The 15,308-nt window shown below is 30.1% G+C and overlaps 3 protein-coding genes across 3 annotated transcripts; 2 read left to right on the top strand and 1 right to left on the bottom strand.

Annotated features, from left to right (window-relative positions):
• The first annotated feature begins 1,981 nt into the window (after positions 1–1,981).
• LOC122716306 (protein takeout-like) lies at positions 1,982–5,195 on the top strand. Its single transcript, XM_043939240.1, has 5 exons — positions 1,982–2,460; positions 3,452–3,585; positions 4,057–4,229; positions 4,502–4,710; positions 4,807–5,195. Exons 1-5 carry the CDS (start codon positions 2,391–2,393, stop codon positions 4,956–4,958), a joined length of 738 nt encoding a protein of 245 aa, XP_043795175.1. The 5' UTR covers positions 1,982–2,390; the 3' UTR covers positions 4,959–5,195.
• A 426-nt stretch (positions 5,196–5,621) lies between these two features.
• LOC122716305 (circadian clock-controlled protein daywake-like) lies at positions 5,622–9,612 on the bottom strand. Its single transcript, XM_043939238.1, has 5 exons — positions 9,459–9,612; positions 8,424–8,516; positions 7,523–7,789; positions 7,108–7,266; positions 5,622–5,984 (listed from the first exon to the last, which is right to left on the bottom strand). The coding sequence occupies exons 1-5, from the start codon at positions 9,526–9,528 to the stop codon at positions 5,836–5,838; spliced, it is 738 nt and encodes a 245-aa protein (XP_043795173.1). The 5' UTR covers positions 9,529–9,612; the 3' UTR covers positions 5,622–5,835.
• A 3,500-nt stretch (positions 9,613–13,112) lies between these two features.
• Positions 13,113–14,797, top strand: LOC122716283 (protein archease-like). Its single transcript, XM_043939201.1, has 4 exons — positions 13,113–13,195; positions 13,416–13,440; positions 13,638–13,842; positions 14,099–14,797. Exons 1-4 carry the CDS (start codon positions 13,144–13,146, stop codon positions 14,282–14,284), a joined length of 468 nt encoding a protein of 155 aa, XP_043795136.1. The 5' UTR covers positions 13,113–13,143; the 3' UTR covers positions 14,285–14,797.
• The last annotated feature ends 511 nt before the right edge of the window (positions 14,798–15,308 follow it).

Raw genomic sequence — 15,308 nt, 5'->3', positions numbered from 1 at the left:
ACAATAGATTACAAATTGTGCAATTATGGTTACAAATTTATGTTATCTTACATTTCGATAATGTAAAAAGTTCGTTTAATTTTCATTAAAATCTTGTATATATTTACTATCCTTTAGCATTTCTTTTTTGTCACAGTATTTTTATTATTTTTCTAATTTTTATTATATTTTATTATACGAGGAAAACTTGTTTTCATTGAGAAGAATATTATATAACTGATTTATTAATATATTAAACGAGATTCAATATTTGTTTAATTAAAAAAAAAAAAAGAAAAACTAATATTTCTTCTAAGAACAAAAAAAAATTTTCAATTTTTCAATATTAAATTCAATATTAAAGTTATATAACGTTTTGGAAAAATTAATGAAATGCAAATCAGGATTGGTAATATATTCTATGAAATGAAAAAACATATATATTGATAAGAAAAAACATTTTTAACATTATTTTTCATAAATTATTTTATCTACAAACACTTTGTTCAAGACACATGCTATTGTTTTCCACAACTTTATAGCAAACCATTCACTAGTCTATGTTTATACATATGCTCTTTTACTTTTACTCGTAAAATATTCTAATATTGTTTGTCGAGATTATTTAACATATATCAAGATACATACAATCTCAAACAATCGCAAACCAAGTGTATTCGACTAATTGCTCGAAAGATTATCACTTTCTAACAAACATTTTGAAACGATGTACGATTTACAATGATAAAAATGTCAGGTTTTTGCCTAATATTGTCTTTTAGAAGAAAGAACAGAAGGAAATGAAAATCAATATAAGATATTGCTAGCCAATCAGGAACAGAGGCGCCAGAATAGGGGCGCCAAATTGTTTTTCTCCTTCGATTTAATATTCAAAGAAACTTCAATTATCTGTTCAAAAAAAAAATTGTCTGTTTCAAAAAAAAAAAAAAAAAAGAAAGAAAAGAGTGTCATTAATACAAAGAGGAAAATCTCAAGAACAGAACACCATAAAAGTCATTGCAATGATCAGGAAACCGATCAAATGATGTCATAACGTCTAAATATGAAAAAAAAAAAANAAAAAAAAAAAAAAAAAAAAGAAAGAATCGAGAAAAGGAAAATCAATCACGAAGCTACAAAGAATGGAAATAAAGTTTAAAAAGAACGGAACGTCATAAAGATCAAAAAGAAAAAAAAGAAAAAAGGAAAATAATCGATATTGAAACTATTATAGCTGGGAAGAAAATTTTATTTTATGAAGATACAAAAAACTAACTGGTAGATTGTCACTTTTGAATTCGTTCGGTCATGGTGTCAGGTAAAATATCACCGAATTTGCAGAATAAAATTCGAAGGATAAATTTCAATCAATCAAAGTCCATTTTATATTCATTTAAAATTCTGATTGACCGAATCTTTAAAAATATTTAACCTTATGCTCTCAATAATACTTGAAATTCTTAAAAATGTCCAATTAACCTAATTCGATATTTTTCCTTTTTTTTTTTTTTTTTGTTATTAATTTGTACAGAATACGAGAAGAAGTTAGCCACACGTTGGAGAATTTTAAAATCATATCGAAAATATTAATAAAAAGAAAAATCGATAAAACAATGCGAGAAAAAGCTTACATTTGTAGATCTAACTTAACTTGATTTCAATAATATATTAAACGAAAAATAAGATTGATCGATAATATTCTAATTTCATCGTAACTCACAATTATTTCTAGTTACAAACGTAATCATTAATATCATTCAATTCTGCACGATGATGAATATATTAAAAAAAAAAGAAAAAAAAAATCTTACCCGCACGAAAATTTTTCCATATCCTAAGGCAGGATTCCAACAACAGCTAGGAAAACGACAGAACGACGTCATCGACTTCCAAAGAAGAGAACATATATACGTATATATATAAAGTTAGAAAGAAATAAAGAAATAAAAATCGATTCATTATCGATGATCAAGGCCAGAAGCAGAGTGTTCGAGAACAGAAGTCGGATTTAAAGGCATTCCAAGAGGCAGCTTTCCAGCCAGTAGCCGGCAAGATTGGAAAAGATCGAAGACTATCCGCGTCGTACGCTTTCGACACAACTCTAGCACGATCATCTAACCATAGAGACTCGTCCCAGACGAAGAAGGCGCAGGTGCACGTTGCAGCAGTGAAAGTATCCGAGTGCAGTTGCGATCTGTCAATGCCCTCTTGCATAGTCAGTCGAGGACTAGCGAGGTGCTGTTTAGATTTCGAGCTCGTTGAACGAGAGTCTCGGGTGTCTGTCCATTGGTTCCACACCTGACCAACCCGACTTGTCGATCCGCCAAGTCCTCGAAAGCTTTCCAACATCGTTCCAACTGTTTCTTCATCTTCGAGCCCTTAATCGGAGGAAAGACTATTCAGGATTCGAGATGATCGCTGCCACTTTGTGCCTTCTCGTGATTACATCCGGTGCAACTACCCTCTCCATCGACTCTAATCGTGAGTAATTAAAGATATTTCTTTTTTTTGCATTTCTCGAATGCATTTGCTCTCTGCGAATGATTTTCGTTGGAGGTTGGAGCCGAGTCGTTAGAAAACCTGGAAGTGAAAGTTTGATAAGAAGATATAAGGTGTGTTGATGAAGGTGGAAAAGGATTATTTCTTTTTTTTTTTTTTTTTTTTTTGGATCAGAGAGATACAAGTCAATTTCGATCAATTAAGAATGGAAGAAGTCGAAGAATACGTTGAATGTTGATTTTATTCGGTTGAATTCGTGACTGTTGATAAGAATGATGAAGGCGCTTTCATTTTCAGTCGAGTTAAATATGGAATATGTGGATTTTTATATGGCGAGGGAAGGAGGGAAATAAGAGTTACATAAATGTGTTATGCGAGGCAAAAGGGTCAGTCGTGCAAGTATCCCTCAAGAAATTTCATTAGAATTTCACAATGTGCGGTTTCAGAAGTGACAAGTTGTCTGGCAACTACCTTTTCGCGTAACCAACGTTTCCGCTTGTTTCCTTGATTAACGATCATTAACTTTTTGTTTAATGATGGTCTTACGTTTCACAAGTTTTTTTTTTTTTTTTTTTATTCGATGTTCGATCTTTATCTCACGTCGAATTTACTCGAACAATTCAAAGAGAAATTGAAACGAATTATTTGTAATATCAATAACTTAATCGCGTTACGTAATAAATTAAAATCCTTCTTTTTTTTTTTTTATCCTTTCGAAAATAATTGTTTAACGTTGTTGAACAATTTTTCTCTCTTTTATTTTGTAATATTTCTAAGTTGAAAAAAATATATATGATAAAATTGTAAGATGTAATTAATAATCTATTTAATCGAAAGAAAGATTAGAAAGTTATACTTCTAATTTTCCGTAGATAATTACAAGAAAAATGTTCATTGATACATAAATACATAATAATAAAAATTTATTTTCCAATTAACTTATTGCCATATGTTAATGCTTCAATAATTGCAGCCGAATACATAAAACAATGTTCGAGAAGCGACCCACAGTTGAAAACATGCCTCATTGACGCACTGCACCATCTGAGACCTTACTTAAGCGTCGGGATACCGGAAATCGAGCTGCCTTCCGTCGAGCCATTTCGCGTAAGCTCTCACCACTTTCGATATCCTATCGATACATTGAAAATTAATGCTTCCTCGTTAATAGAATTATTACACGTGAATTCTTACTCTTGTTTTCAATAATTTTATCAGTTTATCGTTAAATTTCAATGTATCGTTAAAATTATCAATTTTTACAGATAGAACTTTTAGGTTACAAACATACAACTTTAGAAAAATATAAATTTCTTCGTTCTCTTAATTCTTCTTCGCTTGAACAAATTTTATGATATAAATAATAATCAATAAATTCCTTTTGCAAATTTGAAACGTACGTTTTAAATCTCTGATTGGAGATAATTTAAAATCAATAAATTGGCCAGAATCTTCCAAATATAATTCAACCTTTAATTCGAGATAACTCAAAATCAATAAAATTGGTCGAGGAAAGCAAATTGTGATTACCCGTTTGTAAACTAGTGTGTCTGTCAAAATTTGCGTTTATCCTAACAGATGGACGAGCTGACTCTCTCCCTGACAGGTGGCACAAACGGTTACAAGGTTCAACTGCGCGAATTATTCGTAAGGGGAGCGAGCAACTATACGGTGGAGAACATTAAACTCGGCTCACCCTTCGAAGCCATTGTACGAATGCCAGCCCTCATCTTGGACGCCCATTATTCCAGGTACACGATCTGCAAATTCTTCTCTTCTCCATTTAGACTTGCTCTCCCTGACCGTTAACCTTATTAACTTTTTCTTGTGCTTATATAATTACGTTGGATTTACATTATTATTATTATTATTTTTTTTTTTTGGTAAAATTAATTTTTGGCGATTAAATAAATTATTTTTCAATAATTGGTGACAGTACACGTGTTAATATTAAATGTGATGATTTTAGAAGTTCGATTCGAATCACAGGAATATTTATATTATTTCGTGTTTAATACACCAGTTCAGGGGTGTTAATTATTCTACCAGCCAGTGGCAATGGAACGTTTCACGCGCGATTCGACGATGTGACGGCAGTGGTTAAAGGCACTGTTTCAACGAGAGTGAAGGATGGAAAAACGTATCTGAACGTGGATAATCTTGACGTTGTCCTCGATGTGAAGAAAGTTAGGATGGGTGTCCACAAGATATTCAATAACAATCGAATCTTGAGTGAGTAAGAAATAGAAATGATCCTGGAAATTAATTTTAAAAAATATTATTATCGTTCGAATCGTACGATTTGGATAAATTTTTGTCATTTTATAGCCGAGGCAACGAACCTGTTCCTCCGCGAGAACGGGCAAGAGGTGTTAAAGGTGATGGAACCTCAGCTGAAGAGGAAGTTGTCCGTACTTTTTGCGGGAATTGTTAATCAATTGTTACGCCACGTGCCAGTGGAAGTTTTTCTGCTGCCCTGAATCGCGTGTTTCTTCTTCTTCTTCTTCTCTTTTTTTTTTTTTTTTTTCTCTCTTATTAGAAATAAGTGAAGAAACAGATAGTTCAAGTTAGTATATACATAGAATTAGGAAATTAATAACTTGGGTTAGAACAAGATTATAAGGTACAAACAATATCGTCACGATATTTCAATTTGTAATTAATTAATCGAATTTATTGTATAAAGTACATGAAAAATATATATGTATATATATTTATAGAGGTATAGATTTATATTTTAAATAATCATTTATTTTCGATGATATTAGTTTGATATTCCAATGATATTGCATTCATGCAATGAAAAAAAAAAAAAATCTAGAAGAGTTTGAAGAAGAGAATTGAATAATTGAAAGAAGAAAATATCTTCATTTAAAGAACAACAGTATAAGAATCAATATTTATTGCACAAAATCATTTATTTATTGTACAAAATCATGATATCATCTAAATTAATATTTAATTATTTGATTTCAAATTTATCCGATGTTTCATCCAATTAAGAATTTCAAAAACAATTGAAGAATTGAGGTATAAACACTGTTGCGTTAACAACTGTGTCTTCAACAATTAAAAAAAAAAAAAAAAAAAAAATATTCAGAGATCACATTGATCATTTTGACATTCAAATGAATTTCACAAAATTTTCTTAGAATCATTCGTGTTATATTATTATCATATAGTATCATTCGATTAGTCCTTGATTCTTTCATTTCATCTTGCTACGATTACGAGAATTGAAACATTCCACCTTTAGTTTCAACAAAAAAAAAAACTTTGTTGAGTCTTTTTTTAAATCTATCATTTTTTTTGTAATTATTTGTTATATTTTTATTTGTTATATTCTCAACATTGATTTCAAGGAAAGATTGTTGAGAACGGTATCTTTGAGAAGAAACGATTGGAGAACTCGGACAGATACGTATCCCACATTTCTATTAATTTTGGTAACATTGTTCGATATACCAAGGGCCAATATTCGTTGATGAAGACCAAAGCAGCACGATCTGAAAGCAGAAATTGTTCATTTTAAGATTGGAAAAATTATTGTTTCCAAAGATTATACGAAAGGATATTAAACGCTGTTGAAGAAAAAAATTACTTGATAAATCACTCTTAACGATTAATTGCCATTGTCAAACAACAAGTAATAAAAATGTATTGGAACATACGATTGAATTGTAATTATTATCGTAAGTTGAATAAATCATTCTACTCTGTCTCGTAAATTTCGCGCAGAAAGTTCATTGATTACAAAACAAGGATCTCATTATTTTCAGAAAAGATAAAAGTAAAGAAAAAAAATTTCAAATTCAATTAGATTCTTGTTTATTGGACATATATATATACTCTAATTCAGAATTATTTAGAAATTAAACTGAAATGAAAAATTGAGAAATGTGAGACTTTTTGATTTAAATAGAGCAAGAAATATTATTTTCACGTTCAACTTCAATTTCAAAATATATTGTTATCAATCGATACACAATATAGAGAAAAAAAAGTTAAATAATTTTTGGAATGGAAAAAAAATCAAATATAATTAAGATATAATTATATCTATCTAAAATATTCTCAAACGATAATGCAACGGAGGAAAAGAAAAAAAATAAAAAGAAGGAAATTATTACATCCGCAAAATCAAAAAATTACAAATCAAAAATACATTCTTCAAACTCGATGATCACGTAACATCGCGACCATACAATAGGAGGATCGTACAACATAACCAAAGATAAAGTTATAAGAATAAGCGGCAAATAACAGCGTATAACGATTGCATGCATGCTAATTAAACGACAGGATTCTCTCGAAAAATACGAGTCTCTTTCTCTCTCCCTATGCGCTTCAACAGTAACATTATGCAATGATGTCGAGACAACTAGTCTTTCTATCTAACTAATGAAAGTTTCTACATCGATTTGAAGCGTCTGACTTAAGGTAAACAATTATCCCTCGTACTTCTCTATTATGTCACGTATTATATACATTTCTTTCTTTTTTTTATTTTTTTTTTTTTTTTTTTATAGTAATCCTGTCATCGAGATACGAAATTTGCATGATTATTATCGCGTGACGTGTAAGTGCATCGACTCGGTTCATTAATTATGGAGAGATTATTACACTTACTCAGTTCTTCGTTTCCGTTGAAGAGATCGCTGAACCAGATCTTCATGCTGCTGATCGTTGGCGCGGTTTTGAAATGTTCCACGACCCATCTGTCGTTGACTACGTGGCCTGAAATGTCCCAAGTGGTTCTGATGTTCTCTATGCTGACGTTGAAGAATCCTGTTGAATCGAAACAGTAAGTATTGTAAGTATAGATATTATTCGCATAATAATTTAAAAAATTTAACAATCTTATTATTAGGGATGAAAATATTAAGTTTTCTTAAGTTTTCTATCTTCAATTTTGCTTCTTTTCTTCATTGTTATGAAAATTATAAAATAATAATAATAATAATAATAATAATTTCGTGATTGACAATTAATTAAAAATTAGCTTTTTTTATTAATTTATTCATTTTTTTTTTCTCATACATACCTTTTCCACCCATTTTGAAAGTAGCCAGTGATCCCTCGGCTTTGTAATCGCCATCTATCAGAAGTTTTGGTATCTCGACGTCAATTTCCAATCGGAAGAAATCACCATCCATTTCCGGTTTCACGGATAAGAAACGTGATTTGGCAAGACCGTACAATCGAACATCCGCGACTGATACTTTTCCACGAAGTTGTCCACTTTCGTGTTCCATCGAGTATGATTCCATGTAATAGGGATCAAGAGATGGTATACCGAATTCTGGTAATCCTATTATGGAAATCGTGCAAATATTTAATAAAAATTACAATTTTACAAAATTTCATATTTTAAATCTAGAAACGAAATTTGCTTACTTCTGTTTTGAAAATAAAAATATTCGTTTATTGCAGAATGTTAATTACGAAATGAAATATCGAAAATGAAGGTATGCACTGTTGACATAACTAAATACTCCTGAAAAATATTTGCCAAAGTGAATGGAACATGTTTACCAATTTAAAATAGTCACGAAGGAAAAAAAAAAAAAAAAAAGAAAAGTCTCGACCAGTCAAAATCTTTGACCAATCAAAATCTTCGACCAGTCGTCCATTCTAATTTCCCATAATTTCTATCGTGGAAAAACAAGTTCATTGTTTACATATTGAATAAAAATGTTCTCATGATCTTTGCAATAAAACGGTGTTATGTAATCTTTCTCACTTCAAAATAACCCACGAGAGAAATGAAAAAATGGATGGAGCAAGGACGAGTTTCTTCGAAACGAGTTTATATAAAGAAAAAAATTGTGATTATTAGATTGTGACGTGTTTGGAAACAGAGTTCGAGTATACATAAGTGCACAGTTCATTTGAATATTTTCTGCTCTGATGGATAATTATCGATAAATGTACGATAATATTACCTGGAACGAATGTGGGCCATGCTTCTTGAATGGCGAGCCGCAAACATGATGAAAAATCGTCTGAATCCCTTTTGCAAGTTTTCACTGTTGCAGCTGTGAAATAAAATGATTAAAACTTATAAGAAAAATTTCAAGATAAATTAAGTTAATTTAATAGGTGAGAGAAGGAAAAATAATTTTCATAAAAATGGAAGATTTTGTTGTTTAAAAAAAAGAAACTCAGTTAATAGAGGCTAATAAGGATTTGATGCAATTTTATAACTCGATAAAAAAGAAAAGTTCAAATTGCTGGGTGATTCATGAGGGAAAACAAATGCGCACAGTGAATGGTGGTTTTCAGATTTCGCTTTAAAATTTCAACTTACCAGCACTGGAATTATCTATCTTAACTTTCTACTTCACTAGTTCTGTGAAACAAATAACAGAAACTTTTACTCTAATTCGAGGTAAAAACGAAACTGCTTCGTTACGAACAATAATGATTTTAAAAGTATTCAGTAAATTTTGTATTGCATTGAATTATTTTAATTTAATTTATTTCCCCATTCTATTAATTCATTCATTTATTTAATCCATTTAATCTGATCAAACGTTAATTTTCTTAAATATAAAATTATTAATCTCATTAGATATATCAAAAATTATAAACTATCTAAAAATACAACCTCATAATACAAAAAAGAAAACAAAAAGTTTCTACATTTTAATCGAACATTTAATTAAATCAATCCTTTGCAAAAGATCTTCCCGTTCCAAAAAATTACTCCCCAAAAAATTAAAAATAAATCAAAACGATATTGCAAAACGCGATATTCACAATATTAAAAAAGAAATCCTCAAAACTTACAAAAAAAAAAAAAAAACAAATAATCTTCATCTCAGTCATTTTTACTCTATCTTTCGCGCCTCTTTGCAAAAATCTTTCCTCCCTAAAAAAAAAAAGACTCTTACTCTTTGTCAAAAAAAAAAAAAATAAATAAATAAAAGAAAGAATAGCGAGAATATTCAAAGAGATATTCGATCCTCTCAACTTACGAAGTTGATAATCCCCCATGACGAGGGTGGCGGCGCATAGCGCGACGACGACCACGGCTTGGAACGACATAGTGCTGGACGGTTAAAAATCTTTCAGCTAGCCTAGCCAATTATAAGCGGTCCGTTTATATAGTTCCCAGCGCCAAGGACTCGTGGCGGTGAGCTACGTTGCAAAATTGCATGTCATTAAAGCGCGCCAACACGTGAGAGGCGAGAAGCGGCCCGCTTCTACGCCTGCCCTATGAAACGGACAGAGAGTAAACGGTGTGTAATGTGTCGTGGATTCCGGTGAACAGCGTAAACCCGCTCTTCTTTTGTTGAACGCACCGGTTCTGATCCGGAGGGGGGTTGATCCAGCTTCGACTTTTCTGTCACTGCATAGGCATCCCTGGCTCGCCGAGCCGATAGCTTTTCTCTCGCGACCGATGTTCTGCATAGGCGTTCTCGGAAACCGAGATAGCGGAATAATTGACACGCTTGTTTACCTTTTATCACTTGGGTACCGAGTATTTTTCTTTTTTTTTTTTTTTTCTTTTTTTTTCAACAAGATGATGCTCCATTTGGGAGATTGACGTGATGAAATCGTTAAAATATGAGATAAAATTTCGAATTCTTGTTATTGGAAAATTGTTACTGGAAGCATTTTCTTGTTGAAAAGATGATTATTATATGTAAATATACGTGGGTAATTGATGGATAAGGATTGATAAGGAAGATTGAGAATATTGCTTCTGGTTAAATAATTTTGTAAAGAAGTTTTAGTTACAAAAAATTTAATGATCGTGAAGTAAATGTTTTGATTTTAATATGTAATGACTATATATAAAAAAATATTTTGATATCAAGAGTTTTTTTTCTATTAAGAATATTAAATAAATTTTTTTTTATAATTTTCATCCATAAATTATTTCTTTAAAAAGGAAAAAAGGATGCTTGAAACATCTTCTTAAAATCAAAGTCATGGAATTTAATCATTCTGTATTTTATCCTGTATCTATTTACAAAAATATACATATATGATTCATTAAAGAATATAGATAATTTCAGTTATATACGCAGTTAATACTTGTTAATTACTCGTCGCAATATACACCAACTTCGATTGAAATTAAAAGTTTAGAAATTAAAAGTTAGAAACAATACATTAAAACATGTCAAACAATAAATATCAAATTGGTAAAAATAACAAGTAATAGCGAAACTGTTTATTTAGATAATTAATTTTTCAATTATCTGAATATGAATTATTTGTTCGTTTTAATAATAATACATCGTTCAAATTTTTGTTGAGGATGCTCTTATTATACCGATTCGTTTCCGAATCGACCAATATTTATCTTCTCCTGCTTGTGATTGTAGTCTAAATCGCGTGTTGTGTAACATGTAATGAATGAAGTTTTAATGCCACATCCACATCTAATTACCCTACAACGTTATGTACCAAAATTATAGTGCGATTACAAAATACGTAGTAACATAGCAACATTTGTAAAAATAAGAACAAACGATTTTATGACTCATGGATTTGAATGTGAAGTGAATCGTGCTCTCTGCTTTGTTTCTTTGCTTTGTTCAAATTTAAGAAGGGACAGAAATTTAATTTTAATAAATTTTAATAAATATTTATATATAAATTGCAATAAATATTTTCAAAATAAATCATTTCTATTTTAAAGGAAAGTTAAATTGGATGGATTAGTGAAAATTTATGATGCGTAAAAATTAATTCAAAAATTAGACTCTTATTTGGTGCACGCTATGCGGAATAATAACGTAATCATAAATTAAGCTATAAAGTGAAGAAAATAGCTTTTCCAGCTTTATTGTGACGCAAAAGCTCGTTAATGTCGTTCGTTTACACCTGGTACCTATCCTTGTTAAATTTTAGTTCAAGTAGGACTATTGGAGGACTATTTACTTCAAGCAAAACAATTAGAATACATTTAATAATTAATTTTTTAATTTATTAAAGGCTATTATTAAAATATATTTTATAATTATAATTAAATATTAAAAATATGACAATAGTCTTCTTATTATATCTTATATTTATAAACTTTTATTTTAAAAAAATTTAAAATTTCTAAAACTTTGAAAAATCTATCTAATATACCAAAATCTAAATCCAAGAAAATTTAAAAAAAAAACAATTACTTTTTAAAGATCTCCTTATAATAATAAATAATATATTTTTCACTTTAAATTTTTCATCAAAAGATCCATATTATTCTTCATATTATCGATATATCACGAGAAAAATATAAGAAAAAGCGTATAATATGAAAATAAAAAAAAAAAACTGATCTTTGACAGATAGCGAGTAAAGATCATGTGCAAGAAAAAATATAGGCATCCGTGACCTTGTGACCTTGTGAGATACCTGTCATGAAGTTAGCTGGTTGAAAATGATACTGTAAACAAATGACGACGAGATGTCCCTTAGGAATTGCTACGGTACCGTCTACGCAGTTTTATGTAACAGGGATTACGGAGCGCTCGAACCGGACGCCCTTGGATCACATCTCATCGATATGAGAAACTAGTTTCCATCGGGGAGACGACTGACAAAGAAAAACGGCCAACGAAACAGTACCACATACTTATGCACTTACATACCTGATCAATCTACTCGACTCTCACTCGTTTGTTGTTCGATCGATCGATCGTTCGACACAGTTAATCGGCGAAGCGATCCGTCGATCATCGACGATCGTGTTGACAAAGATGTTGGATGATTTGCGCAAACAAAATTAATAATCGAATTAAATATTGTAAATCCATTGACTAAATTATTTTTTAATTTTATTTTTATAATCAAGGCTAGTTAAAATAATTAATTATTTGTTTGAAAATTTGTTAAAATAACTTAACGAGTTTATTGATATTTATATTCGATGATAAATTAATGATAATGACAAAAAACTTTAATTAATATTAAGATTAATATTATTAAGATGAGAAAATTTATGTCTTAAAATTTAACCCTTGAAATTAATCCCATAGAAGTGGATTCTTTCATATTTTTTTCGAATAAGTAAATTACACATCGTATTTATTCAAACGATAAATATATAGGTCTATTGGTTAGCATTTGCAGATTGCAGCATTATGCGGTTCACCATTCACTGAATTTATAATTATTATAGAATAATTATCATAGAAATCTGTACAAATGACACAAATTTTAAATCTGCATGTTATATAGTGATTTATAAACACTTCAGTGAAGTTATATCTAGTGGGAAACAATTTCAAGTAACTTTAAATTAATCCATTAGTAAATTATACTTATCTTAAAGTATATTACGTTTTTCATTAGATTCGAGAAAATAAACATTGAAACATAAAAAATTGAAAAAATATATTATGCATTTAAAATGACTGCATAAGATATCATAATCAATTAAAAACATTAATAAAAAAATTAATCGTTTATATATCCTATTTTTGTATATCATTATCATTTTTTATCAATTATTATTAATCTATCTTATCATTTTGTAAAAAAATATATAAATAATATCAACTTCGCTCAATCGGTAATCTAGATCATGAGCATCCTTTTACGTAGCGCCATCTATATAGTACAATCTTGTGTACGTATAACCGGGACCGCCATTGATTAAACCTGTCAGAGAATCAGCTGATCGGTTATTCACATACGTGAGATCAGCTGTGCGCAATCATGGACGAGTTGAGCGAAGAAGATTTTGTAATACCTCCTGCAAAATATGAATGTAAGTATCGTATATCGTATTTTAAATATAATATCACATTAAATTCATCAAATAAAGACTTTCATTGTGTTAGAATGAAATAACCGGCAGCCGGTGTGTCGTTATACCGGCATCCATTTTGCTACATGTGGATTGGTTAAAATTGAAAGTTAGAACGTTATTTTACGATCAGTTATGTAGGAAAATAAGTGAAATCATGTATCTACGTTTTATTTTTCAGATTTGGATCATACAGCAGATGTACAGTAAGTATTTAGTTCATAAATTCCTTGTAAGATTAAAACTGATACATTGTAGAGGTTACTTGCGTAGATAACCTAAAATTAAAAATAATAAATTACTTTTGTTAATAGAATGAAAAATATATATCGTTGAATTATTTTAAGAATAAATTATACGATTAGATATATATATATATTATAATATTCGTAATGTATTATAGATTACATGCATGGGGTGATACTATAGAAGAAGCTTTCGAACAATGTGCGGTGGCCATGTTTGGATACATGACGGATTTAGAGCGCGTTGAAATGACACAATTACACTACGTGGAAGCAGAAGGACATGACATAGAAAGTCTTCTTTTCCATTTCCTCGATGAATTATTGTTCATGTTTAGTGCCGAACCATATATCGTTGCAAAGGTATATTTCATTTTTCAAATAACAATTTTGTCATCATTACACTTAAAATGTTTTTTCAATTACATCAGCTTTATTCAACACTTTTTCGACTTTTTATTTCTTATGCAAGAATATTTATTCAACAAATCATCCAATTTAATATGTGATTTCAGTAATAATTTAAAAAATAAAATACATTTTCTACTCTTATTTTCTACTGTTTGTTTTTTATTATTTCAAAAATTTTGTAAGAGAAAGTATCATTTTATGTTATCAGAAAGTGAAGATCACTAAATTCGACCGCGCAAATTTCAAGATCAATGCGATGGCGTTAGGGGAAGAATTCACGATTGGTAAACATACTCAAAATGCCGAAGTAAAAGCGATCACGTACTCTGCCATGCAGATTCTCGAATCTTCAGAAACAGAATGTCCAGAAATTTTCGTAATCGTAGACATATAGTTGTTTCAGAATCTACTCGATGTCTTTTTTAATTTCTTGATACACTTTTGGAATTTAGCTTAGCTTAATACTTAAGACACAAAAGTAGGAAGAAACTTATGAATATAGGAACAAGAAGGGAGATCTATACCCTCCCTTACATCCTACATAGGGTACGATCCTTTTGTAGTTGCGTAGGGTTCAAATAAATACGTTACGAAGAAAACACCGGGCTCCCTTCTTGCCGACCTATCTCAGGTACGTAGCTACGTATTAAAGAATCCTGCAACTTATTGATAATTGTCAAGAATATCATAATAGCATCGACGTATAATAATAACGTAACTAATAACATATATAAATGTGTTTAAATAATGTAAATATTTTCATTTCTAATTTTCTTTTTTACATATACTTACAGTTATTCGGTTACTGTTGTCAATAATAACTTTTAAATATAAGAGACGTATGATAAATATTATATAAAAAAATATTTGTATATTTTTATAAACATATAATAAAAATATTTTCTTATGCCTTGTGTCAATGAAAATTATTAAAACGAAATAAAATTAACATAAATATTATTAAAATAAAATTTCAGTTAAAAGAAAATCGAAATTATAAAATCAATCAAATTAATATTGAGAATTTTCAAATCATTTGTTAAAATAGAAAACAAAATTGAGCGTGCTTTAGCACGTGTAAAGTGATACGGCCCTGGTGTCCAACACCCCTCCATCGTGAAGGAAGCGACGACCGCCCGCTTAGTTTCGGGCAAGAAACGATAGGTAGTGGGATCCTCCCAATCTTCGGGTGTGTGTGTAGTATAGAAAAAAGAATCAAAAAATATTGAAAATTATATAATTCGAGAGAATATTATTCATTCGTTTCATTCTTGCCCTCTTTCTTTCGCGATAAGGCCCACGTTAAAGGGACTCACTGCCAACATCAAGCGTGGACGTTTGTTTCGAAAGCGCACACCCCTGACCATGGCGGACTGAAACGGTAATAATCTATAATAGCAATATATTTTGACGTTTTA

The sequence above is a fragment of the Apis laboriosa genome, unplaced genomic scaffold (assembly GCF_014066325.1).
Source record: "Apis laboriosa isolate Shangri-la unplaced genomic scaffold, ASM1406632v1 scaffold43_cov150, whole genome shotgun sequence".
Classification (NCBI taxonomy): domain Eukaryota; kingdom Metazoa; phylum Arthropoda; class Insecta; order Hymenoptera; family Apidae; genus Apis; species Apis laboriosa.
This window is presented reverse-complemented; position numbering and strand designations above follow the sequence as displayed.

Bases quoted from the DNA above. Each gene is read 5' to 3' on its own strand.
- LOC122716283 (XM_043939201.1), top strand. From the start codon at position 13,144: ATGGACGAGTTGAGCGAAGAAGATTTTGTAATACCTCCTGCAAAATAT. The intron at 13,196-13,415 runs GTAAGTATCGTA...TTTATTTTTCAG, and splicing joins ACCTCCTGCAAAATATGAAT to ATTTGGATCATACAGCAGAT. The intron at 13,441-13,637 runs GTAAGTATTTAG...AATGTATTATAG, and splicing joins GATCATACAGCAGATGTACA to ATTACATGCATGGGGTGATA.
- LOC122716305 (XM_043939238.1), bottom strand. From the start codon at position 9,528: ATGTCGTTCCAAGCCGTGGTCGTCGTCGCGCTATGCGCCGCCACCCTC. The intron at 7,790-8,423 runs GTAATATTATCG...TTTCCATAATAG, and splicing joins ATGGCCCACATTCGTTCCAG to GATTACCAGAATTCGGTATA. The intron at 5,985-7,107 runs GTAAGTGTAATA...TTCTGCTTTCAG, and splicing joins CAACGGAAACGAAGAACTGA to ATCGTGCTGCTTTGGTCTTC.
- LOC122716306 (XM_043939240.1), top strand. From the start codon at position 2,391: ATGATCGCTGCCACTTTGTGCCTTCTCGTGATTACATCCGGTGCAACT. The intron at 2,461-3,451 runs GTGAGTAATTAA...CAATAATTGCAG, and splicing joins CCTCTCCATCGACTCTAATC to CCGAATACATAAAACAATGT. The intron at 3,586-4,056 runs GTAAGCTCTCAC...TTATCCTAACAG, and splicing joins CTTCCGTCGAGCCATTTCGC to ATGGACGAGCTGACTCTCTC.